At 49.4% G+C, this 23,496-nt stretch overlaps 1 protein-coding gene and 1 long non-coding RNA gene across 8 annotated transcripts; both read right to left on the bottom strand.

Annotated features, from left to right (window-relative positions):
- Positions 1-1,177: 1,177 nt before the first annotated feature.
- LOC130381798 (uncharacterized) lies at positions 1,178-7,915 on the bottom strand. Of its 6 annotated transcripts, XR_008895469.1 has the most exons (11): positions 7,866-7,915; positions 7,641-7,698; positions 7,505-7,551; positions 3,799-7,103; positions 3,464-3,565; positions 2,904-3,129; positions 2,668-2,743; positions 2,489-2,571; positions 2,308-2,386; positions 1,960-2,047; positions 1,184-1,741 (listed from the first exon to the last, which is right to left on the bottom strand). It is a non-coding gene; the product is annotated as an uncharacterized LOC130381798 (long non-coding RNA). The 6 variants fall into 6 exon arrangements; XR_008895470.1 differs by lacking the exon at positions 7,866-7,915 and having other exon boundaries at positions 1,178-1,741; positions 3,424-3,565; positions 7,641-7,789; XR_008895468.1 differs by lacking the exon at positions 7,866-7,915 and having other exon boundaries at positions 1,178-1,741; positions 7,641-7,789.
- A 1,063-nt stretch (positions 7,916-8,978) lies between these two features.
- Positions 8,979-22,899, bottom strand: ftcd (formimidoyltransferase cyclodeaminase). 2 transcript variants are annotated; one of them, XM_056589483.1, is made up of 14 exons: positions 22,187-22,899; positions 21,429-21,612; positions 19,986-20,114; positions 19,091-19,179; positions 18,411-18,590; positions 17,374-17,511; positions 15,880-16,011; positions 15,358-15,419; positions 14,420-14,549; positions 13,924-14,085; positions 13,187-13,230; positions 12,264-12,402; positions 11,565-11,660; positions 8,982-9,961 (listed from the first exon to the last, which is right to left on the bottom strand). In XM_056589483.1, the coding sequence occupies exons 1-14, from the start codon at positions 22,238-22,240 to the stop codon at positions 9,878-9,880; spliced, it is 1,623 nt and encodes a 540-aa protein (XP_056445458.1). In that variant the 5' UTR covers positions 22,241-22,899; the 3' UTR covers positions 8,982-9,877. The 2 variants fall into 2 exon arrangements, with proteins under 2 accessions (XP_056445459.1, XP_056445458.1); XM_056589484.1 differs by lacking the exons at positions 21,429-21,612; positions 22,187-22,899 and adding an exon at positions 21,029-21,061 and having other exon boundaries at positions 8,979-9,961.
- Positions 22,900-23,496: the final 597 nt, after the last annotated feature.

Genomic DNA, 23,496 nt, shown 5'->3' with positions numbered 1-23,496 from the left:
AGGACACTGCCTAAGTATGAGCATGAGTACACATGATACTGGCTCAGTATGAGTATAAGTACACAGGATACTGGCTCAGTATGCGACCATACTAACCCCCTCCCCCCCATCGGGGCCCCCACCAGGCTCCCCTGGAGGTGGGGCGTTGGAGGACCTTTGCGGCCCCCTACCATCCGTCGGACCCCGTCCTCCGCCACCTGACGTCCGGCCCGTCCATGGGAACGCCGTCGACGACAGGGGCGTTTCTAGGTTTCATAAACATCCGGGGCTTAGCCCAGACGGAAAATTAAAATGGCAATTTTATTTGTAAGCTTTATTTTGCTTGCACATTTTTTCATAATGCTTCACCTAAATAAACTAAATACGCAGTTTATTATAGCTTTCAATAGCTACCCGACTGCTTTGCTGCTTATCCCCAAACATCTAAAGTTCCATTCAAGTTATTTCAGAGTAAAATGAATACAAGTTAGACAGACCTTACACACACACATCTGACTGGGGTTAGGGTAGAATAGGATTAATTCACTTGAGGTGGGTTCAGGGTCTGCCTTCAGGGCCTTATCGACCAGGTAAACGCACGTCCTGCCGTCCTCTGAGCTCCAGGAAATGCACCAAGATCCAGGTGGTTAATATTTAGCTCAGACCTCGTTCACTCAATACATTCATGATCCAAAATATGACAGCAGCTGACCTCAGATTTGGTGAACTGGGCTTTTACTTCTTTGTTATGTTATGTATATGTTTCGACCAATCCTGTTGCTGGAAGCAAGTTATTTGCAGACAAACTAGAACAGCACATGAACATTTGTAAATACATATATAAAATGTAAATACACGCACACATTCCTGTACAATTAAGGTGTATGAGAGCTCCCTCTGCTGGACAGTTGACTACAGTCTCACACCAAACTACATTTTCCGTTTGTACATTGATGTGAGACGGGTTGGTGGTTTGAACGTGTTTTAGTAGCAGAGAATGGCCTGCGGGGCAGTATGTACATTGTTAAATACATGAATAGCCTTGAATTTAGTAGTAATATGGATGTTTTATGTTTTTACAAAATGGATTATGTTAACATTGCTGATTAACATTAATCATGTATATTAAATGTATTGCAGGAGTTTAGCTTGACATTAACCAAGGTAAAGGACAAATAAATGAACCGCACCAAACATGCAGAAGTCAATGTGGGATTTTATTATATAAACAAAAACACTTGACAGAAGTTTAATACATATTTTTGCAAAGGAAAGCAGAGGAAAACATTTTCCCAAATGAATCTTTTCCAAATGTGACCACCATTCCGAAAGCAAGTGAAGAGGTTTGTGTAAAAGCAGTCCTCCCTGACCAGCTCTGTCCCTGACTCTAAACCCTGACTCTCAACCCTAACGCTAAACCCTCTGAGGGCAGGAAGACGCGCCTTCCGTGTTAAGGTTCGAACCACAGAGAAGGAAGAAGAAGAAGAAGCAGTAGAGAGTAGTGAAGTAGTGAGGTTAGTGACAGACGTGAGGGTAAGGCGTGTGGAAGCACACGGTTACATGTGGGGTCAAGAAGATCACTCCCACTGGAGGTCATTGATCCATCAGCCTCAGACCGCTGAGCTCAGCAGGTCTTCTGGAGGACGAGGCTAAGATGAACTGAGGAGACGGGACCAGCAGGATGTCAGGATCAGTTGGGGTTCAGCTCAGGTGTGTCTGCCCCCGACCAAACAGGATCAGGTGAGGTTCAGCTCAGGTGTGTCTGCCCGGACCAAACAAGGACATGGATTAGGTTCAATATTCAAAAGATGTAACATTATCTGAACCAAAAAGACGTCATTAAGGAGCAGGCAGGCTTTAGGGCGCCTTGCTCAAGGACGTATCACTGTATTCTGAGGACTTGAACCCGGCACCATAGGTCTGAGAGTTGAACCCCCAACCCCCTACCTAGTCCACTATGTCCAGATAATGCAAACTTACGAGGAATCCTTGATGGTAGAGTCCTGGTCGCCCTCAGGATTCGCCTTCCAGATGTACAGCTTCTCCATCAGTCCTCCAGATTCCTGGTCTGGTTACAAACATAATTTGTCTCTAATGTAAGGTAACAAACAAAGTAGTAGGTTGTTTCTAATGTAAGGTCACAAACACAGGAGTAGTTGGGCTCTAATGTAAGGTCAAACACAGGAGTAGTTGGGCTCTAATGGCGCGTAACATAGTAGCAGCTGTAGTTTGTCTGGTAACCAACCACAATAGTATGCCTTAACTTCTACTGGACAAACTAATCCTGCGTTACAACAAGTCCACTCTGTTTACTTTATGCAAACTTACGAGGATCCTTGTTTGTAGAGTGATGTCGTCCTCCAGAGTCTTGGCTCCTCCATCAGCTCTCCTCACCCAGAGTCCTGGTCTGGAACAAACAGCGCAAGTCAGGCCCCAACGTCTGGTAACAAACATGTAATTTGTCTTATTTTTAAGCCCTTTATTTCCACTTTGTTAGGTTAATACAAACTTCCAATCCTTGTTGGTAGAGTGATGGTCATCCTCCAGATTCACGGCTCCCCTACCAGCTCACCTCCGCTCCAGAAACACGTTCTAGTAAGAAAACACAGCGGTAGTTGGTTAACGCATGTCAAAGTAACAGCTGTATTTTGCCCTTTAAGTCAACCATGTAAGTAGATACAAACTTACGAGGAATCCTTGTTGGTCGATTCCTAGTCATCCTCCAGCGTCTCAGCTCCTCCACCAGCTCTCCTGAGACAGAGTCCTGGTCAGGAACAAACAGCGGAAGTCTTGCTGCAACATGTGGTAAAACAGATGTAGTCATCTTGTATATATGGTACAAAAGGCGGTGGATTGAGGTAACAGTATTCTACGAGAAGTGGCAGTGAGTGATGATGATCACATCAGAGTCAGGCTCCATCTACCCCACGACAGACGTCCTTCACCAGGCAGGGCCTCCACCTGCTCCTCCACCAGGCAGGGCCTTCAGCACGGCCTCCATCAGCTCCTCCACCAGGCAGGGCCTCCATCAGCACAGCTCCTCCACCAGGCAGGGCCTCCATCAGCTCCTCCACCAGGCAGGGCCTCCATCAGCTCCTCCACCAGGCAGGGCCTTCAGCACGGCACCTCCATCAGCCATGGATTCCTGGTCTGGTTACAAACAGTTGGTCTCAGCATTAAATCACCTGGGGACGCAACACACCCCACCTCCTGCATCTGAGGTTCACTTGTAAAATGGAAGACGAATTTAAAACATATTTAAACACTTAAATTAGACAACGTCTGCAGATTGTCGCGTTCAGCAATTCAACCACTACGGTCGTAGCAGCACTCGTAACAATAATGGCTCAAATGACTCCTAGATAAACCCGGTATGAATTAACTCAAATCACAGCTTGGCACAGATGTAAAGTCATAAGATGATCAAAACCAGACCTAAACTACCGTGGATTTTAGTGCTTCAGATGAGCTTGGCGATGGTTACCCTCTGATCCGGTGCTGCAGGCCCCTGGTCTCCAGCCTCAGTCTCCGGTCCATCCTGGCACCACAAGCCTCCGGTCCCCAGCCTCTCAGCCTCGCCTTTCAGCTACAGCAGGATGTTTGTATCAGCATTTGCCCAACAATAAACTTAATTGACTCATCCGAAACCTAGTTGCACAATTAATTTAACTATTCTTTTATAACTCAAGGCTGGAAAATACTTGAGACCAGACATGAGCATTCCATTTTGGGAATGAAGACAGAGCAGTCCAAAAGTTTAAAGATGTGGTTCAGGCCATGCATTGAAACTGACCTCTACTCACACACAAGAGCACTGACCTGTTCTGGAGGACTTGTGAGGAGGTGGAGGTCTGGCTCTGGGTGATGAGGTGGAGGTCTTGCTCTGGGTGAGGAGGTGGACACCTTGGGACAAACTACATGTTACCTTTTTAACCTTGTACAGATAGAGTATCTTCTACTGGAACACGTGGGAAGGACGGCCATTATTTTAGCTTTGATATTATCCAGTTGGTAACTCAGCACCAAAGTAATTGTTTAACATCATTCCATTAGGTAGGGTTTAACTTCTGTGGCAATTAATGACAGCAGATATTTAGAACGTACAAAAGCTGAAATAGCAAAGAACACTAAGCAGTATTGATATTAAATCAAATTTACTCGCCATATTCAGGTGCTGGGTTCCGTTGAAGAAATGTCAAATTGCCTTCCACCTTGAAATGTTTTTCAGCCTTCACTGATGACAGAAATGGGCCCGCAAGTAAAACGCCGTTTTGTACGCAGCGAGAGTCCCGTTAACGTGGTTAAAAGTACGCCGCAACTTTCGGAAACTAACATATCATACGATGTACGTGTCAGTATGTATTTAATATCAAACTTAAGTTGTTTAAGATAAGAGGAAAACAATTCCCAATGGAAACGACTGAAAATAGTTTCCGTTGGCAACAGCTCGAGGTTACGCAAATATAATCCAGAACGTTCAGCCAGATTCCTGTCCAACGAACTGCCAGGTGGCTTCTAATGGTTGTCAAGACTACAACGTTCTATGCTAACCATTGGGACTAAATCAAGTGAACGCACTCAAAACCTTCCACGGCGGGAAGCACAAACCGTCCGACTGGAATACGAACATTCCGGCCGGAACCAACCAAAGAAAAAACATAACCAGCGCCTCACCTTGAGCTGAACGGAGGAAGATCCTGAAGTCCAGCGATGGTCTTCATTAAAATACAGCCAACAGACTTACCTTGAGGAGATCTGTTTGTTGCTGTTGGTCATTACTACAGTACTATTCAGTGTACCTTTAAATTATTATGCACCCAGTGTGTACAAGTTATATCAATCAAAACCGTACGAAGAACCAAACTACCATGTACGTCCCACAACAACAAATCCTTGCCTAAAAACAAAGGAATCATTTAATAAGGACTGCCCATACTAAAATAAAGCCCAATTCCTGAACTATCCAACCATCTTCATGGTTTAAAGATTTACAGACTTGACATGCCATTGTGTTCCAATCACCTTTGTCTTCTCCCTCGTTACTCATAAAACTCTGCATCTCCATCACTAGAGTGTTGCATCCTGCTCATGGGGGTGTGGTCTGAGTGAGCAGAGATGCATGCTGGGATACAGTGCTGTCTGACGTCTTCAGTTCTATAGACACGCCCCTCAGGAGAAACCAAGTGTTTGAGAATCTGTCGTGACATCAGTTACATGAGCTGGAATATCCTTCAAGATGGCGGCAGGATTCTCAGAGGAGAAAGGCCAAGAGGAAGATGTGAGGGTTCTTCCCCTCAGCCAGTGGAACACAACAACGGTCTTCATCAGAGTACCATGGAACACTTTGAAACAGTCCTCCTCTTTACACCTTGAAGCCCCAGTGAAGGTTTCCTTACCTCCTCAGCCGAAGAGCACAACTTCAGCTCGAAGAGCGCACTAGTTGGAGTTCCCACGATTGGTTCCCTTAAATCAGAACCAATCGTTCAGCTAGTCCTGTCCGAAACAAATACAGTTCAGCCTGCGAAGACGTGCAACTGAGAGCGAGACAAGATCCACAGGGCTCTCCATCAATCCAGCCAGGTAGGAAGAGCCGTCTCATTACAGGTCTGAAGGTCATCTTGAATATCCATTTAGGTCCATTTCCAACGTCAGACTCTCCTTGTGGAATTCCTTGGTGTCCATCCTCCATTGATCCTGATTGGTGTAGTCCTAGTTTGAAGTCACTGATCTGAACACGCCGCTTGCATCCTTTTACACTTGAGTTGGATACTCTCCTTCCTGCCCAGTGTGTTGGATCTCGCTCCGGAGCGTCGCTCAGGGCTCTTCATGTCTACTGGAGGCCCTTAAGTAAACGTGTGGCCGTCCATCAGGTATGATTTAGTTGACCATTCCAATATCCCAAGCCAACCACACAGACCCCCATATGAACATTATCACCGTCAAAGCAAGCCGGACACACACAAACATAGAACCCAGGACACGCACGAGGAACCCCATGCCAGGTGGAACCAAACACACGTAGAACCCCATGCCAGATGCTCAAAAATCATCCATCTCATGTCAAACCAACACACACCACTGATCCATAAAAGGCCAAACAATCATGCAGGGTAAAAACCTCATGCCAAATAACATTCCATCATCCAACCCCAGCTCTCCTGCCAGGGCACCCAGAACAGAACAACCAATGTCTCCAGAGACGTAAATTATGTACAACATTCTTCAGTGGCGTCCCACATTGGTGATGGATTATTCTTGGCGTCTCCAAGGTTGATTCAACGTCTCTGAAGTCATGTCTTTGTAGTCCAGTGGTTTCCTGAATGAGGGGCCTTCACAGATGCAAACGGTGCAGCTTTAGTCAGCCTGACGACAGGAAGGAAGTCATCTGTTCAGAAGACAACCCAGTGGAGGGGGGTGGCTCTTGAGGAGCAGGATACATCTGGGGATGGCCCCAAATAAGACCTTCTTGGAAATGAAACTGTTCCTGAGGATTCACGATGCCTGGAGGGGACTGTTGAACGTGTTCCATGGTTCTCTGTGTCAGACTGAAGTTGTGTTTTAGTCGTTGAGATGAGGAGCCCCCTCATCTCCCCCTGGCGTTTCTCCTTCTGAATCCCGTCTCCATCTTAAAGAACATTCTAGTCCAGGTAACTGACGTCACGACGGTTTCTCAAACACTCGGTTTCCCCTGAGGGGGCGTGTCTACAGACCTGTAGACATCAGACAGCCCTGTATCCCAGTATGCACCTCTGCTCACTCAGACCACAACCTCATCAGTAAAGCAACACTGTGATGAAGATGCAGAGCTCAGGAGAGTAGCTGGAAAGAAGACTGAAGATATCAGAACCCAACCCATTACTCCAGTTTACAACGATAACTTAGAACCTGTAACCGTTTCAACAAACCATTAAAAACAACATAAAACAAACACCTCAGTAACTCATGAACCAATAAAACATCCTGACTTCTCTGATCAACCTTCAGGTAAAGGGTTAACTCGCCAGGAAGCCAAAGTACATCAATGTGCCCAAGAGTAATGAGAAAGTATGACTTACAGTTTGCAGTTCATCTTGATGGTTAAGTTGGGATACTCACAGAACTGCAGTTACATGTCCATGATAGACCTTTGAAGGAAAGAACAGATTACTAATTTTCCCCAAACATGGGCACTGTCCCACGGTTCAACATCTACCATCTCCATTAAATCAGATGAATGAATGACAATACAAATTCAGGGCTTTTGGGATCATCCAACTTTCAAATAATGATTAAGATAATTAACTAATCCGGCTTTTTTATATAAGTTACACTAATTATTTGACTGTCATTAGTCAAGAGTGATTCACCTCTTACTTTGACAAGTTTGAATGCATAGTTTCTAAAATGTTACTTTCAGATAGAATCATTATTTAAATTTCAAATGAGTTAAACCACCACAATCCCCGATTTCCATCACACATTATCAGTGATTTATATTCAACATACAAGTCACCACAGTTGTGCTTTACCACACAATACTACTCACATCAGGTTCAGATGAGATGCTCCTCCTTACTTCAAAAAGTCTTCAACCTATGAAACAGGAAGAGATGTCAAATAAGTTACAACAGACCTCAACAAAACATAAAACACACGTTCTGATTTCTGGGAACACAACATACCGCGTTTGGGAGACGCTACACTGCCAGTGGAGAACTCCAACGTACTGTCCGGCTCCCTCTTAAGTGAAACGCACCAGATGCAACCAATTAACTAATTAAGAAAAACACTTGGCAGGCGAGCTGCGGCAGGTGAGCTGATGTCAAGTTGGTGAAAAGAAAGTCCCGTGTGATCTTGCGTCCCTGTGTGTGTAGTGAGCGAATGTGGACAGCAGAGGGCGATGTTACCACACGAGAACATCTGCTCTCTGAGCGCTCTGCGAGATACCGTCTCCATTGCAACCGTAACTTGGCAGCATCCTGAACGGCCCTTTGAGGGGTGAGAAGGAAGCTTTCATCAAAGAGACCAGAGTGACTCATTCACTGGTTAAACTGGAGTCATCGCCCACCACCACACACGTTAAAACACACACACACACACACACACACACACACACACACACACACACACACACACACACACACACACACACACACACACACACACACACACACACACACACACACACACACACACACACACACACACACCATACAGACACACACCATATCGATTCACACTATTTGCACGAATACACCACAGATACACACATATAGATGAACACACAATATTGATACACACAACATATAGATGCAAACCATATGCACACACACGCTAGACACAAACCATACACACACAACATAGGTATACACATACCCTGCACTCCACCATACCATAATACCATGTAGGCTATTAATACTATAATAACATCACGGAGTAATACTATAATAATACCATGTAATATAGGTTACCATGGAATAATACCATGTAATAATGCTATAATAATACCATGTATTAATTCTATAATAATACCATGTATTAAGGCTATAATACTACCATGTATTAATGCTATAATAATACCATGGAATAATAATATAATAATACCATGGAATAATAATATAATAATACTATAATAATACCATGTAATATAGGTTACCATGGAATAATACCATGTAATAATGCTATAATAATACCCTGTATTAATACTGTAATAATACCATGTATTAAGGCTATAATAATACCATGTATTAATGCTATAATAATACCATGTATTAAGGCTATAATACTACCATGTATTAATGCTATAATAATACCATGGAATAATATAATAATACCATGGAATAATAATATAATAATACTATAATAATACCATGTATTAATGCGATAATTCCATGTATTAATGCTATAATAATACCATGGAATAATAATATAATAATACCATGTATTAACGTGATAATACCATGGAATAATACTTTAATAATACTCCAATATAATAATACCATATAATAATACTATACTATAATAACACCATGTAATAATACTATAATATAATATCACACTAACAATAAACTGTTATAACTTTACTCTATACTATACGGTAGACTTTAACTCTAGGTAGACTTTAACTCTTAGACTTAAACTATAAGGTAGACTTCAAATCTATAAGGCAGACTTTAACTCTAAAGGTAGACTTTAAATAGACGTTGAATATATAAGTAGATTAAAACTATCTTTAACTATCTTTGTAACACTACATCAATGATCTTTGTGACATTACATCCAAAATCTTTATAACATTATACTTATAGTCTTTATAACATTACATCCATAATATTTATAACATTACATCTCTAATCGTTATAACATTACATCTATAATCCTAATGGCTTATATTTATAATATTCTAACATTACATCTATAATATTTATGACATTACATCTATAATCTATAACAATATATCTATAGTCTTTATAAAATTACGTGTATAATCTTTATTAAATTACTTATATAATGTTTATAAAGTTACATCTTTATAACATAATAACTATAATCTTTATAAAATTACATCTATAATCATTATAACATTACAGCTATAATCGCAATGACTTATATCTATAATCTTTATAACATTACATCTATAATCGTTATGACATTACATCGATAATCTTTATGATTTATATTTATAATCTTTATGATTTATATCACCTTAATGACATGACTTGTATTAACTTCAGGAAATTAAGTCTTATTATTCAGGTCGATGGTTAAAGTTCTAGGCTAGAGTCGATCATCTAAATTCAAGGTCTGAGGTTGAAGGATGAGGAACCAGTAGGGAGGTTCGAGGTTCTAGGTCTGGGTTGAAGGGGCGAGGCACTACAAGGGAGGTTCTGTTCTTGGCGTGGAGGTCCTGTTCTTGGTTCTAGGCTCTGTTCTCGGCGTGGTTCAGTACAACGGAACACTTCTCCTTGGCCTGCTGGAGCAACTCCAACGCTCTCTTCTGGGTCTGCAGAAGCAACACAACAGGATTTACGGTCTGGTTTCTAATCTACCATCTAATCTAGTGCCAAATCTGGTTCATAGTCTTAATCTAATCTGGTGTCAAATCTGGTTCATAGTCTACTATCTAATCTAGTGTCAAATCTGGTTACTAATCTACTATCTAATCTAGTACCAAATCTGGGGCCGTATTCACAAAGGATTTTAGGGGTTAAAGTAGGTCCTAACTGGCGAATTTAGGAGTAACTCCTAAAAATAATGGGCGTGTCACTCTTAAATTTAGGACTCCTAACTTTTTTCACTAAGAGCAATTCACAGAGTATTTTAGGACTAAAAGTAGCACCTAAGTCTAGGAGAGCTTAAAAGTCCTCAAGAGGACTCCTAACTCAGTAAGACCTATTCACAAAGAATCTTAAAATGCCTGCGAGACGAAATGTTATGGTATTCAATTTATTGTGGAGTTAATGCGCGATGCAATAACATCCCCGACTAACAGGAATAATCCGATTAGTCAGAAATAAAATGTTATAAAAATTATAAATTATAAAAAAATATATATAACTTATAAAAAATAAAAATAGTTGGTTCATAGTCTACTATCAAATCTAGTGCCAAATCTGGTTCATAGTCTTAATCTAATCTGGTGTCAAATCTGGTTCATAGTCTACTATCTAATCTTGTGTCTAATCTGGTCACTAGTCTACTATCTAATCGAGTGTCTATAGTTACTAATCTAGTATCCATCTAGTGTCTAATCTGGTCACTAGTCTACCATCTAAACTATTGTCTAATGTTGTTACTAATCTAGTATCTAATGTAGTGTCAAATCTGGTTACTCGTCAACCATCTAATACTGTGTCTAATCCAGTCACTAATCTACTATCTAATCTGATCTGTTATCTACTCTAGTGTCAAATCCAGTCCCTCATCTATTGTCTAATCTAATTTAATGTATATTCTATGTAATCTAATCTAGTGTATAATCTGGTCCCCAAACACTCAGAGGTGTGTCTGGCGTCTCAAATAGACTCCAACCTCATGGAGGAGGGGCCTACCAAAGAGGCTCCACCCTCATGGAGGAGGGGCCTCTCAAAGAGCCTCCACCCTCATGGAGGTGGGGCCTCTCAAAGAGGCTCCACCCTCATGGAGGTGGGGCCTCTCAAAGAGGCTCCACCCTCATGGAGGTGGGGCCTCTCAAAGAGGCTCCACCCTCATGGAGGAGGGGCCTCTCAAAGAGGCTCCACTCTCATGGAGGAGGGGCCTCTCAAAGGGGCTCCACCCTCATGGAGGAGGGGCCTCTCAAAGAGGCTCCACCCTCACGGAGGAGGGGCCTCTCAAAGAGGCTCCACCCTCATGGAGGTGGGAGGAGTCACCGTCCCCATGCATGGGCTAGGGGACCCCCCTCTGGGCTAGGGGACCCCCTCTTGGCTACAGGACCCCCCTCTGGGCTAGGGGACCCCCCTCTGAGCTACAGGACCCCCCTCTGGGCTACAGGACCCCCCTCTGGGCTACAGGACCATCAGCGCCGGACTCTGACCTGCGGCCAAACAGGAAGTACTTACTGCAGTCAAACAGGAAGTACTCACTGCGGTCAAACAGGAAGTACTCACTGCGGTTTTGAAGGAGAGGTCGCTGATGTCTTTGAGGTTGATGACGACGTTGTAGTACGCACCAAACACCGCCGTCTCCAGCGCCTTGGCCGACACCTGGACACCGATAATACACCAATATTACACCAATAATACACCAATATTACACCAATAATACACCAATAATACACCAATATTACACCAATAATACACAGATAATACACCGATAATACACAGATTATACACCGATTATACACCGATAATACACCAATAATACACAGATAATACACCGATAATACACCGATTATACACCGATAATACACCAATATTACACAGATAATACACCAATATTACACCAATAATACACCAATATTACACCAATAATACAACCAATATTACACCAATAATACACCAGCCTTAAACTCACACCTGGACAGAGTAAGCTACGTTCGGACAGTTAGGCCGTCAGTCCTACCCTCCACCCTCACCTCCACCCCTCAGTCAGACCTCCCTCCCCCTCTCTGTCTCTCTGTCTCTCTCTCTCTCTCTGTCTCTTTTTAAGTCGGTGTCCGGAAACCGAATATTTCCCGGTCTCCCAACCAGGAAGGTTTTCTAGTGCTAGTACAAAGAAACATGAAGCGAAACACAGAGCGTCAGGGGTCAGGGTCAGGGTCAGGGGGTCAGGGTCAGGGGTCAGGGGTCAGGAGGTCAGGGTCTGACCTGGGCGTCGGACAGGCAGGATATGTTCCCCTGGAGGACCAGCTGTATGAGGGGGTCCCAGAGGGTAGACACCCTCTCAGCCAGAGAGAGAGGAACTCCCACCGCCTCGCGCAGACCGGCCTGCATGGCCGTCTGCCTCCTGGGCACGGGGGAGGAGGAGCTTATGTTAGGCTGCTTTAGGATACTCCAGGTTACACTACGCTGCGTTACGCTACGCTATGTCAAGCTACGCTGCGTTACGCTACGCTACGTCACGCTACGCTACGTTACGCTACGTTACGCTACGCTGCGTTACGCTACGCTGCGTTACGCTACGCTGCGTCACGCTACGCTGCGTTACACTACCCTACGTCACGCTACGTTACGTTACGTTACGCTATGCTGCGTTATGCTACCCTACGTCACGCTACGTTACGTTACGCTATGCTGCGTTACGCTACGCTGCGTTACGCTGCGTTACGCTAATGGACACTACGCTACGTTACGCTACGTTATGCTAAGTTACCCTAGGTTACACTACCCTATGTTACGCTACGTTGCGCTACGTTACTCTACGTTACACTACGTTATGCTACATTACGCTACGTTATGTTAGGCTATGTTAAGCTACGTTATGTTATACACACAGCCCCTCCTGAACACAGGAGGAGGAGCCTATGTTATATTACGCAACACAACGTTATGTTATGTTGTACACACAGCCCCTCCTAGGTTATGTTACGTTAGGTTCGTTACTTTATATTATACGCACAATAATCCATATAATGCAGCCAGTATTCTAATGCTAACAGGACCCCCTTTGATAGTCCAACAGGGGGCCCCAGGGTCCTCTGATAGTCTAACAGGGGGCCCCAGGGTCCTCTGATAACAGGGGGCCCCAGGCGCCCCAACGTTCCTCCAGGAGGTCCTGGTCCAGGTCTCACCTCTCCAGCTCCTCCTCGGTGCCCTTGGGCAGCTTCAGCGCAGCCTGAAACGGGAGGGAGGAAACGTTAGATCTCTGCCCACCGTCAGCAGCACGTCACCTGACCTGACCTGTCCGTCACATTTCATCCTGTCCGTCAGTCTTGAAGCAGACGTTTGTGCTCCCGAAACACAACGTGCACACAATTTGAAGTTTGTGGAACTAATATCACATGGTGGATGTAATACGGTCAGAGTCGATGTGATATTAGACAGGATGGATGTGATATTAGACAGGATGGATGTGATATGAGACAGGATGGATGTGATATTAGTCAGGATGGATGTGATATAAGTCAGGTTGGATGTGATATTAGAAAGGATGGATGTGATATTAGAGAGGGTGGATGTGATATTAGACAGGGTGGATGTGATATTAGAGAGGGTGGATGTGATATTAGACAGGGTGGATGTGATATTAGACAGGTTGGATGTGATATTAGACAGGGTGGATGTGATATGATCAGGGTGGATGTGATGTGATCAGGGTGGATGTGATATTAGTCAGGGTGGATTTGATATTAGTCAGGTTGGATGTGATCAGGGTGGATGTGATATTAGACAGGTTGGATCAGGTATTATTCAGGGTGGATGTGATATTAGACAGGGTGGATGTGATGTGATCAGGGTAGATGTGACATTAGTCATGGTGGATGTGATCCAGGTGGATGTGAGCCTCTGTCCCGACGGGTCTCCCCACCATGTAGGAGGTGAAGGCCGAGGAGTCTGCATCCACCAGCAGCAGCAGGTCCTGGACCGCCTGATGGAACGGCGGGATGAGGCCGCGCATCGCTCCGTCCAGACCCTCAAACTGCCTCTTGCCGTACGTCATCTGGCCCACCATGGCGCCCAGTGCAGCCCCCTGCGGTCGTCAAGACACAGCATCACCTCCCCGTGTAGCATCAACTCACCTGTAGGTCCTGAGGTCTCAGGGTCTAAGGGTCTGAGGTCTGGGGTCTGAGGTCTGAGGTCTAAGGGTCTGGGGGTCTTCGGTCGGGGGTCTGGTGGGCGTCTGAGATCTGGGGGTCTGGTGGGGGCCCGAGGTCTTGGGGTCTGGTGGGGGTCTTTGGTCTGGGCGTCTGGGGGTCTGAGGTCTGGGGGTCTGGTGGGGGTCTTTGGTCGGGGGTCTGGGGGTCTTTGGTCGGGGGTCTGGGGGTCTGGTGGGGGCCTGAGGTCTGGGGGTCTGGGGGTCTCACCAGAGCAGCGACAGCAGCAGAGACGGAGCCTCCTCCCGGGGCGGCGGACCTGGCGGCCACACTCTGGACGAACTGACGCAGGGACAGGGAGACCAGACTCGGGTCCCCTGGTCCCTGGTCCACCATGTACCTGGACCCACAACACACCGTCAACACCCTGGACCACCTGGTCCACCTGGGACCTGGACCCACAACACACCGTCAACACCCTGGACCACCTGGTCCACCTGGGACCTGGACCCACAACACACCGTCAACACCCTGGACCACCTGGTCCACCTGGGACCTGGACCCACAACACACCATCAACACCCTGGACCACCTGGTCCACCTGGGACCTGGACCCACAACACACCATCAACACCCTGGACCACCTGGTCCACCTGGGACCTGGACCCACAACACACCATCAACACCCTGGACCACCTGGTCCACCTGGGACCTGGACCCACAACACACCATCAACACCCTGGACCACCTGGTCCACCTGGGACCTGGACCCACAACACACCATCAATACCCTGGACCACCTGGTCCACCTGGGACCTGGACCCACAACACACCGTCAACACCCTGGACCACCTGGTCCACCCGGGACCTGGACCCACAACACACCGTCAACACCCTGGACCACCTGGTCCACCTGGGACCTGGAGTCACAACACACAAGCTAACAACGCACACTTGTGTACGTGTGTAATGTTATGTGCGTGTGTTTGTGTGTGTGTCTGTGTCTGTGTGTGTGTGTGTGTGTGTGTGTGTGTGTGTGTATGTGTGTGTGTGTGTGTGTGTGTGTGTTTGTGTGTGTGTGTGTGTGTGTGTGTGTTCGTGTGTGTGTCTATGTGTGTGTGTACATGTGTGTGTGTGTGTGTGTGCGTGTGTGTACATGTGTGTGTGTGTGCGTGTGTGTGCATGTGTATGTGTGCACCATAACCTACTCAATGACTCTCTCCTTGGGGTTGAACGGTCCCAGGGAGTCCAGCCCTAGTTTACTGATGACCTGCAAAGAGAGACAGCTACTTAGCCACAGCTAGTTAGCCACAGCTAGTGGCAGCTATAAGCTATCGAAAGGAGTAACGATGGTGACCCATCGTCACTCCCGAGTTACTCCTGAGGAGACTCGATAAAATGAAGTTAGCCACAGCTAGTGAGCCACAGCAATTTAGCCACAGCTAGTTGGCCACCAGTCACCGGGTCAGGTCTCCACAGTGTCATTCAGTAGGGTTGGTTAGGTGCTCTCATACTGGGACTGGTTCTGCCTCTCCGCTGGTTTCCAGTTCCCTGTCACTCATCACTCAGATCCCGCCCCCGGCAACATGAGTGGTCGACCAAAAGACTGTGACCTCCGATGGCCCAGCAGCTCAAATATGGGCGGGGCCTATCTATGATGGCCATCCTCCGGGGGGCGTGGCCTCCCTCCGGAGGGGGGTACCCCTGGGGTACCGGGCTCAGAGGCTCACCAGGCGGACTTTGTGCTCCTCCTCCAGGATGAAGAGCTGATCCCTCTGGATGTAGAAGTCGGCGGCGTCCAGCAGAGCCTTCAGGGGCAGCAGACCCACCACCTGGGAGCCCACCACCGGCAGCCTCAGGGCCTGGCAGGAGCACCGGGGAACCACCACCAAGAACCACCAACAAGAACCACCGGGGAACCATCACCGAGGAGCCAGACAGGAAGCACATGGGGAGGAGGACAGGAAGTACATGGAGAGGAGGACAGGAAGTACATGGAGAGGAGGACAGGAAGTACATGGAGAGGAGGACAGGAAGTACATGGGGAGGAGGACAGGAAGTACATGGAGAGGAGGACAGGAGGTACATGGGGAGGAGGACAGGAAGGGGAACATGAAGAGGAAAAAATAAGTTTTCTATCAACAGTGATTTCAGTTGACTTGCTAAGGTGAGGCCGTCCGGTACACAACCCTGGACTACACAATGCAGTGTGACGTTGTTCAGCACACAACACTGGACTACACAGTGCAGTGGCGCTGTGCAGTACTCAACACTACCACACAGTGCAGTGGCGCTGTGCAGCACCCAACACTACCACACAGTGCAGTGGCGCTGTGCAGCACTCAACACTACCACACAGTGCAGTGGCGCTGTGCAGTACTCAACACTACCACACAGTGCAGTGGCGCTGTGCAGTACTCAACACTACCACACAGTGCAGTGGCGCTGTGCAGTACTCAACACTACCATACAGTGCAGTGGCGCTGTGCAGTACTCAACACTGCCACACAGTGCAGTGGCGCTGTGCAGTACTCAACACTACCACACAGTGCAGTGGCGCTGTGCAGTACTCAACACTACCACACAGTGCAGTGGCGCTGTGCAGTACCCAACACTACCACACAGTGCAGTGGCGCTGTGCAGTACTCAACACTACCACACAGTGCAGTGGCGCTGTGCAGTACTCAACACTACCACACAGTGCAGTGGAGCTGTGCAGTACTCAACACTACCACACAGTGCAGTGGCACTGTGCAGTACCCAACACTACCACACAGTGCAGTGGCGCTGTGCAGTATTCAACACTACCACACAGTGCAGTGGCGCTGTGCAGTACTCAACACTACCACACAGTGCAGTGGCACTGTGCAGTATGCAACACTACCACACAGTGCAGTGGCGCTGTGCAGTACTCAACACTACCACACAGTGCAGTGGCGCTGTGCAGTATGCAACCCTACCACACAGTGCAGTGGCGCTGTGCAGTACTCAACACTACCACACAGTGCAGTGGAGCTGTGCAGTACTCAACACTACCACACAGTGCAGTGGCGCTGTGCATTACTCAACACTACCACACAGTGCAGTGGCGCTGTGCAGTACTCAACACTACCACACAGTGCAGTGGCGCTATGCAGTACTCAACACTACCACACAGTGCAGTGGCGCTGTGCAGCGCTCACAGTACTGGAACATGGCAGCACAGCCCCAGGAGGAGCCCTGACCTGAGCGTGGCTGCAGACGGCCTCGTAGACGGTGTGGAGGGCCGTGACCTGGTGGTCCAGCAGGTTGGTGGAGACCTGGGCCAGCTGGGCCTCCTCCAGGTACCAGCCCAGAGCCTGCACCTTCTGCAGCTCCCCTGGCTGGGGGGGGGGGGGGGAGAGGGGTCAGGGGGGCTCCCACCGCACACACACCCCTGGTAAGACCCCAAGGGGGCCCTAACCCCCCTGTATCTGATCCTGGTACCCCCCCCCAGATGAAGACTATCTAACCCCCCCTGTATCTGATCCTGGTACCCCCCCCCAGATGAAGACTATCTAACCCCCCTGTATCTGGTCCTGGTACCTCCCCCCAGATGAAGACTATCTAACCCCCCTGTATCTGGTCCTGGTACCTCCCCCCAGATGAAGACTATCTAACCCCCCCTGTATCTGGTCCTGGTACCTCCCCCCAGATGAAGACCATCTAACCCCCCTGTATCTGGTCCTGATACCTCCCCCCAGATGAAGACTATCTAACCCCCCTGTATCTGGTCCTGGTACCTCCCCCCAGATGAAGACTATCTAACCCCCCTGTATCTGGTCCTGGTACCCCCCCCCAGATGAAGACTATCTAACCCCCCTGTATCTGGTCCTGGTACCCCCCCCCAGATGAAGACTATCTAACCCCCCTGTATCTGGTCCTGGTACCTCCCCCCAGATGAAGACTATCTAACCCCCCCTGTATCTGGTCCTGGTACCACCACCCAGATGAAGGTCCTGGGGGTAGGTCCTGGGGGGGGGGTTAGGTCCTGGGAGGGGGTCTAGGTCCTGGGGGGGTCCTGGGGGGGGGGTTAGGTCCTGGGGGGTCTAGGTCCTGGGGGGGGGTCTAGGTCCTGGGGGGGGTCCTGGGGGGGGGGGGTAGGTCCTGGGGGGGGGGGTTAGGTCCTGGGGGGTCTAGGTCCTGGGGGGGGGTCTAGGTCCTGGGGGGTCTAGGTCCTGGGGGGGGGGTTAGGTCCTGGGGGGGGGTCTAGGTCCTGGGGGGGGGTCCTGGGGGGTCTCACCTGGCCCTTGCCCCGGCCCTGCTCCCTGAGGTCCAGACCGATGCGGTGCGCCTGCTCCTTGGTGCTGATCAGGTTCACGTTGAAGGCGATCAGGAAATGACGCGCCCCCGTTACCGTGGCGCCCCAGGAGGGGACGAAGGAGGCGGGGCCAAAGTCAGGGGCCCACTCGTCCTGCTTCAGCTGGGAGTTAGAGAGAGAGACCGAGAGAGAGAGAGAGAGAGAGAGAGAGAGAGAGAGAGAGAGAGAGAGAGAGAGAGAGAGAGAGAGAGAGAGAGAGAGAGAGAGAGAGAGAGGGGGGGGGGGAGGGAGGGAGGGAGGGAGGGAGAGAGAGAGAGAGAGAGAGAGACAGAGACAGAGACAGAGACAGAGAGAGAGAGAGAGAGAGAGAGAGAGAGAGAGAGAGACAGAGACAGAGACAGAGACAGAGACAGAGACAGAGACAGAGAAAGAGAAAGAGAAAGAGAGAGAGAGAGAGACAGACAAAGCAAATGTGGTTGTGGGTGTGTGTGTGTGTGTGTGCATTTGTGTGCGTGTGCGCATGTGGGTGTGTATCTGTGCGTGCGTTTGTATGTTTGTGTGAGTGTGTGTGTGCTTGTGTGTGTGTATGCATTTGTGTGTGTGAGTGTGCATATGTGTGCGTGTACATGTGTGTGTGTGTGTGTGTATCGGTGTGTGTCTACCTTCTCAGGTAGAGCTTCATACTCTCCTGCCCGAATGGATGGAAGATTCCTCCTCTTCTCTGAGCGTGCGGCCGCTCCATACAGATACACTGTTAGAGTTACACCATAGTTACATTATAGTTACACTGTAGTTACACTATTGTTGCACCATAGCTACATTATAGTTACAATGTAGTTACACCATAGCTACACTATAGTTACACCATAGCTACATTATAGTTACACTGTAGTTACACTATTGTTACACCATAGCTACATTATAGTTACACTATAGTTACACCATAGCTACACTATAGTTACACCATAGCTACATTATAGTTACATTTTAGTTACACTATAGTGACACTATAGTTACACTATAGTTACTATCATCAGCCATGTGACGGGTCATGAGACGGGTCATGTGACAGGGGGTCGTGTGACAGGGGGTCGTGTGGCGGGGGGTCATGTGACGGGGGGTCGTGTGACGGGGGGGTCATGTGACCGGGGGTCGTGTGACGGGGGGGGTCCTGTGGCGGGGGGTCGTGTGACGGGGGTCGTGTGGCAGGGGGGTCGTGTGGCAGGGGTTTCATGTGACTGGGGGTCATGTGACCGGGGGTCGTGTGGTGGGGGGGTCGTGTGGCGGGGGTCGTGTGGCGGGGGTCGTGTGACGGGGGTCGTGTGGCGGGGGGTCGTGTGGCGGGGGTCGTGTGACGGGGGGGTCGTGTGACAGGGGGTCGTGTGGCGGGGGGTCGTGGGACCGGGGGTTGTGTGGCAGGGGGGTCATGTGACGGGGGGGTCATGTGACGGGGGGGGTCGTGTGGCGGGGGTCGTGTGGCGGGGGGTCGTGTGGCGGGGGGTCATTTGACGGGGGTCGTGTGACGGGGGGTCGTGTGGCGGGGGGCGTGGGACTGACCCGGGACGTGCAGCAGCTCAGCCAGCCGCTGGCCGAACAGCAGAGCGCAGCGGACGCAGTCCTCCATGGAGACGTTCTGGACCGGGACGAAGGGACACACGTCCAGGGCCCCCGTCCTGGGGTGCTGCCCTGGAACACACAGGGGACTGGGACCGGGACTAGGACTAGGACCGGGACCAAGACCCGGACTGGGACCAAGACCCGGACCGGGACCGGAACTAGGACCAGAGCATGGACCAGGACCAGGACCACAGAGTACTACTGCTGGTACCGTGACATACTAACGAACACTCTGTTGACAGTCTGGGTTAAACAGTCACAGAGCGAGCGTTGACCTTTGACCTCTCTGTGAAGTGATCCCTGACGGGGGTGTTCTGCCCCCAAACGCCGGCCGCTGATTGGTCAGCGGCCAGCTGCCATGGTTACACATTAACTAGCTCTGATGAGGTTACCATGGTTACAGATTAGAGCCGCATTGTGTAACATTCCAACCAGCTCCTATGTTTAACTCGCCCAGACGTATCGTATTGAACGTCCATCAATGGGGGTTCCAATAATGGATCAATAAAATAACATCCCATAACCGATATATTCTCCCTAAGAAAGAGGAAACACTCCTAAACCCCTCCACTTACCCTTAACTCCTCCCAATTACCCCTTACCCCTCCCCCTCACCCTAAACGATGATGCTGGAGGCGGGGCTAACCTGTCTGTGAGGATTGAGGCGAGGCTAACCTGTGTCTGTGAGGGTGGAGGCGGGGCTAACCTGTGTCTGTGAGGGTGGAGGCGGGGCTAACCTGTGTCTGTGAGGGTGGAGGCGGGGCTAACCTGTGTGTGAGAGGGTGGAGGCGGGGCTAACCTGTGTGTGAGGGTGGAGGCGGGGCTGACCTGTGTGTGAGAGGGTGGAGGCGGGGCTGACCTGTGTCTGTGAGGGTGGAGGCGGGGCTAACCTGTGTCTGTGAGGGTGGAGGCGGGGCTAACCTGTGTCTGTGAGGGTGGAGGCGGGGCTGACCTGTGTCTGTGAGGGTGGAGGCGGGGCTGACCTGTGTGTGAGCTCATGTCGATGAGGGTGGAGGCGGGGCTGACCTGTGTCTGTGAGGGTGGAGGCGGGGCTGACCTGTGTCTGTGAGGGTGGAGGCGGGGCTGACCTGTGTGTGAGGGTGGAGGCGGGGCTGACCTGTGTGTGAGCTCATGTCGATGAGGGTGGAGGCGGGGCTAACCTGTCTGTGAGGGTGGAGGCGGGGCTGACCTGTGTCTGTGAGGGTGGAGGCGGGGCTAACCTGTGTGTGAGGATGGAGGCAGGGCTAACCTGTGTCTGTGAGGGTGGAGGCGGGGCTGACCTGTGTCTGTGAGGGTGGAGGCGGGGCTGACCTGTGTGTGAGCTCATGTCGATGAGGGTGGAGGCGGGGCTAACCTGTGTGTGAGGGTGGAGGCGGGGCTGACCTGTGTGTGAGCTCATGTCGATAAGGGTGGAGGCGGTGCGGGCGGCGTTGAGGGCCCCCTCCACCACGGCCTCGGGGGAGCCCACGAAGGTGTAGACGGTGCGGTGGGTGGAGGCCCCGGGGTCAACGTCCAGCAGGCTGCAGCCCCGCGTGCTGGAGATGGCCCCCGAGATGGCGTCAATAACCTACACACACACACGCACGCGCACACGCACGCACGCACGCACGCACGCACGCACACGCACACACACGTACACGCACGCGCACGCACGTACACGCACGCAGACACACGCACGCACACGCACACGCACACGCACAGACACACGCACGCACGCACACACACACACACACACACAAACACACACACACACACACAAACACACGCACAAACACACACACACATGCGCGCACGCACGCACACACATACGCACAAACACACCCACACACACACACACACACGCACAAAACACACACACGCATGCACAGATGCTCACACGCACAGATGTACGCACGTACACACACATAGATGCACGCACGCACACACACACATGTACGCACACACACACGCAGACAGACACATAAGTACACACGCACACACACACAGATCAATGCACACGCACAGATGCTCACACGCACGCACACAAACACACACACACACACTGTATCATATACCATACTGTCACTTACACGCACCAAATAAAGTACTAACTATAACACACTTTAAGACACTATAACAGACTATACAATAAAGACTCTTACCTTTTTGTCTCGACCCTCTGAGAAGTTTGGAACACATTCAACAAGTTGAGCCATGATGTCCTACTACCTCCCTACTAACTCACTACTACCTCACTACTAAGTCACTACTACCTTCACTACGTCACTATTAGGCCACTACTACGTTCAGTACTTCACCACTGCGTCACTTTTACGTCACTCCTACGTTCAGTACTACTTCACTCCTCTGTCCACCTCTTGTTCAGTCCACTCCTTGACTCTGCAGAGAAGAGAAAACTCAGAGGTACAGACCAGAGCAGCAGAGCACAGAGCAACAGACCAGAGCAGCAGAGCACAGAGGAACAGACCAGAGCGGTAGAGAGGAACAGACCAGAGCAGCAGAGAGCAACAGACCAGAGCAGCAGAGAGAAGCAGACTAGACCAGCAGAGCGCAGAGGGACAGACCATAGCAGTAGAGAGCAGATACAGAGGCCAGCCCAGCAGAGCTCTCTAATGATTAACTTCAGAGTGTGGGTCAGCTGCCTCCCAGTTCAGCGTTCAATCCGCAGCCAACATTCCTCAACTATTAGTCCAGCAGGCGTACCATACTACCAGTACCCCCCCCAGTCCACCGGTATGGACCAGTGTAGTTCAGTGTAGTTAGCCAGTGTGGATGGCATACCACCAGTAAAGTTCACCAGTATGGATGAAATACCACCAGTATAGTTCATACAACCAGTACAGTTCACCAATATGGATGGTTTAGGTTACGAAATGCCCCCTTGTACGACGGCCTGTGATCGCTTGGCATTCTATGCACATCAACGTCAAACAAACAGGCCTGACCAATCAGTGATTAACCTCAAACAAACAGGCCTGACCAATCAGTGATTAACCTCAAACAAACAGGCCTGACCAATCAGTGATTAACGTCAAAGGTAACCCCGCTCTCTGCCACTAGGTGGCGGTGCAGCGCTGTTTGCAAGACAGCGCTGTTTGCAAGAGACTGTTCTCCAACCAGGAGACGTTTCCTCAACCAGGAGACGGTTCCTCAACCAGGAGACGGTTCCTCAACCAGGAAACGGTTCCTCAACCAGGAGACGGTTCCTCAACCAGGAGCCGGTTCAACCAGGAGCCGGTTCCTCAACCAGGAAACGGTTCCTCAACCAGGAGACGGTTCCTCAACCAGGAGACGGTTCCTCAACCAGGAGACGGTTCTCCATCCAGAAGGCGGTTTTCATGTTGGGACTCAAGTCCTGAGGTTAAGGGTTAAGGGTTAAGGGTTAAGGGTGAAGTGGTGTTCGTTCAGGGACGGTCGGAGCGGGATCCAATGGGAATGAGCCTCAGAGTGA

Source organism: Gadus chalcogrammus, chromosome 4 (assembly GCF_026213295.1).
Source record: "Gadus chalcogrammus isolate NIFS_2021 chromosome 4, NIFS_Gcha_1.0, whole genome shotgun sequence".
NCBI lineage: Eukaryota > Metazoa > Chordata > Actinopteri > Gadiformes > Gadidae > Gadus > Gadus chalcogrammus.
Note: the sequence above shows the minus strand (reverse complement) of the source record. Positions and strands in the feature narration are given on the sequence as shown.

Coding starts and splice junctions, on each gene's coding strand:
- ftcd (XM_056589483.1), bottom strand. CDS start 22,240: ATGGCTCAACTTGTTGAATGTGTTCCAAACTTCTCAGAGGGTCGAGAC. Junction 19,180..19,985: donor TGAGCTGCTGCACGTCCCGG/GTCAGTCCCACG, acceptor TAACTCTAACAG/TGTATCTGTATGGAGCGGCC. Junction 16,012..17,373: donor CCGTCTGCAGCCACGCTCAG/GTCAGGGCTCCT, acceptor TGCTCCTGCCAG/GCCCTGAGGCTGCCGGTGGT.